The 1,730-nt window shown below is 47.4% G+C and overlaps 1 protein-coding gene across 1 annotated transcript; it reads right to left on the reverse strand.

The window, feature by feature from the left end:
- Positions 1 to 394: 394 nt before the first annotated feature.
- LOC118323348 (somatostatin receptor type 2-like) lies at positions 395 to 1,514 on the reverse strand. Its single transcript, XM_035655297.1, has one exon. It carries the CDS (start codon positions 1,505 to 1,507, stop codon positions 395 to 397), a length of 1,113 nt encoding a protein of 370 aa, XP_035511190.1. The 5' UTR covers positions 1,508 to 1,514.
- Between the last annotated feature and the right edge of the window lie 216 nt (positions 1,515 to 1,730).

Below are 1,730 nucleotides of genomic sequence, written 5' to 3' on the forward strand. Positions count from 1 at the left end.
ATTTGCAAGTGGGCGTTTGTATCCCTTTTACCTTACCTCAGAGTCAATACACTGAGAGCAAACAGTCAAACAGATTTCATTTTCATTTACAGCACAGAACAAACAGTTGTATGAACTTCTGGTTATGTTATAATGGATTTGTTTACAGCAAGGGAAACCCATCAATGTGTCAGAGGCAGACAGAAGAACAGTGCAGTTCGACATGTTTTTATATTTAATATCTGTTGGTGCTTTGTCCCTTAACAAGGGACATGTTCCTCTGTGAACTCATTGTTTAATATTTAATCATGTCCTCTCCCTCTTCAATGTGACCTTACAGATGTTGATAAGAGCTGACTGTTATTAGTTTTGAGAGAGATGGCTGTCCGTATGAGTGAGTACTATCAACATCCCCTCAGATGCTGGTCTGCAGGTCACCATTCAGCAGAGTACTTTGGGTTTCTGTGGGGTCATTCATCATGCGAGACTTATCCTGTCGGCTGTCGCTACGATCAACCTCATCCAGGCCACCCACCTTCTTAAGACATAGAACATTCTGGAAACTCTTCTTGAAGTTCTCAGACAGGAAGGCGTAGAGGATGGGGTTGGCGCAGCTGTTGGCGTATCCTAGAACGACCACAAAAGCAAAGGTGCTTCTCAGGATGGGAGTGGTGCTGATGGTACCCGTCACCGAGGTGACGTTGAAAACATAGAAAGGTAGCCAGCAGAAGACAAACACTGCCACCACGATGGACACCATTCGAGTCACCTTCCTCTCTGAGCGCTTCCTCTTGGACGAGCCCACACGGATGCCCGAGGACTTCACCTTAATGATGATGAACAAGTAGCAAAGGCAGATGACCATGAGGGGCAGGAAGAAGCCCAGGATGAAAGTGTAGAACATGAACGCTGTGTAGTAGGCCTCTTGAGGCTCAGGCCACACGATGGTGCAGAAACAACCGTCGTGCTTCGTGATGAGGCCGCTGTAGATAACGATGGGCAGGTTAACCATCAGCGACACCCCCCACACTGCTATGTTTATAGTCTTGGCCATGCGTGGCTTGCGCCACTTTGTGGACTTAATGGGATGCACCACAGCCAGGTAGCGGTCGATACTCATGACCATCAGACAGAAGATGGATGTGAACTGGTTCAGGGAGTCGACGGTCATCACCACCCTGCAGAGCACAGGACCGAATGGCCAATGGACCAGCGCCAGCTGGATGGCGATGAATGGCAGGCCCAGCATGAAGAGCACATCTGCCACTGCCAGGTTGAGGATGTAGATGTTGGTAACTGTCTTCATCTTGGCGTAGCGCAGGATGACATAGATGACAAGGGCGTTTCCACAGAGCCCCACAGTGCAAACAAGAAAGTACAGGCAGGTGATGACCACCGTGCTGGTTTTGTTGAAGCTGTGGTCTGTGTAGTTCCCACGGAGGTCGGACTCATTGCCCTGCACGAAGCTATCATACATGAGGTGCTCCGACAGGTTTGGAGGGGATGAGGGGAAGATCCAGGAGTCCATGATACTTTACTGTCTCATGTGGATTATGGCATCTCACCTGCACACATAAAAGCTTACATTAAAATGAGCTTTTCCCAGTGATTTTTACAGTTCTGACAGTTATGGTCTAGTTGGCAGAGAATAAAAAAGTCATTCCACTTGATATGGATTTTGATATTGATTTTATGCTTTACAGAAGAAGAAAAGTCAGATCCACAGTCATCGTCTTCATCAATATTGATTG

The sequence above is a fragment of the Morone saxatilis genome, unplaced genomic scaffold (genome assembly GCF_004916995.1).
Source record: "Morone saxatilis isolate NCDOM2014 unplaced genomic scaffold, NCSU_SB_2.0 Contig14, whole genome shotgun sequence".
Lineage (NCBI taxonomy): Eukaryota > Metazoa > Chordata > Actinopteri > Moronidae > Morone > Morone saxatilis.

Excerpts from the sequence above, each read along its gene's own strand:
- LOC118323348 (XM_035655297.1), bottom strand. The coding sequence starts at position 1,507 with ATGGACTCCTGGATCTTCCCCTCATCCCCTCCAAACCTGTCGGAGCAC.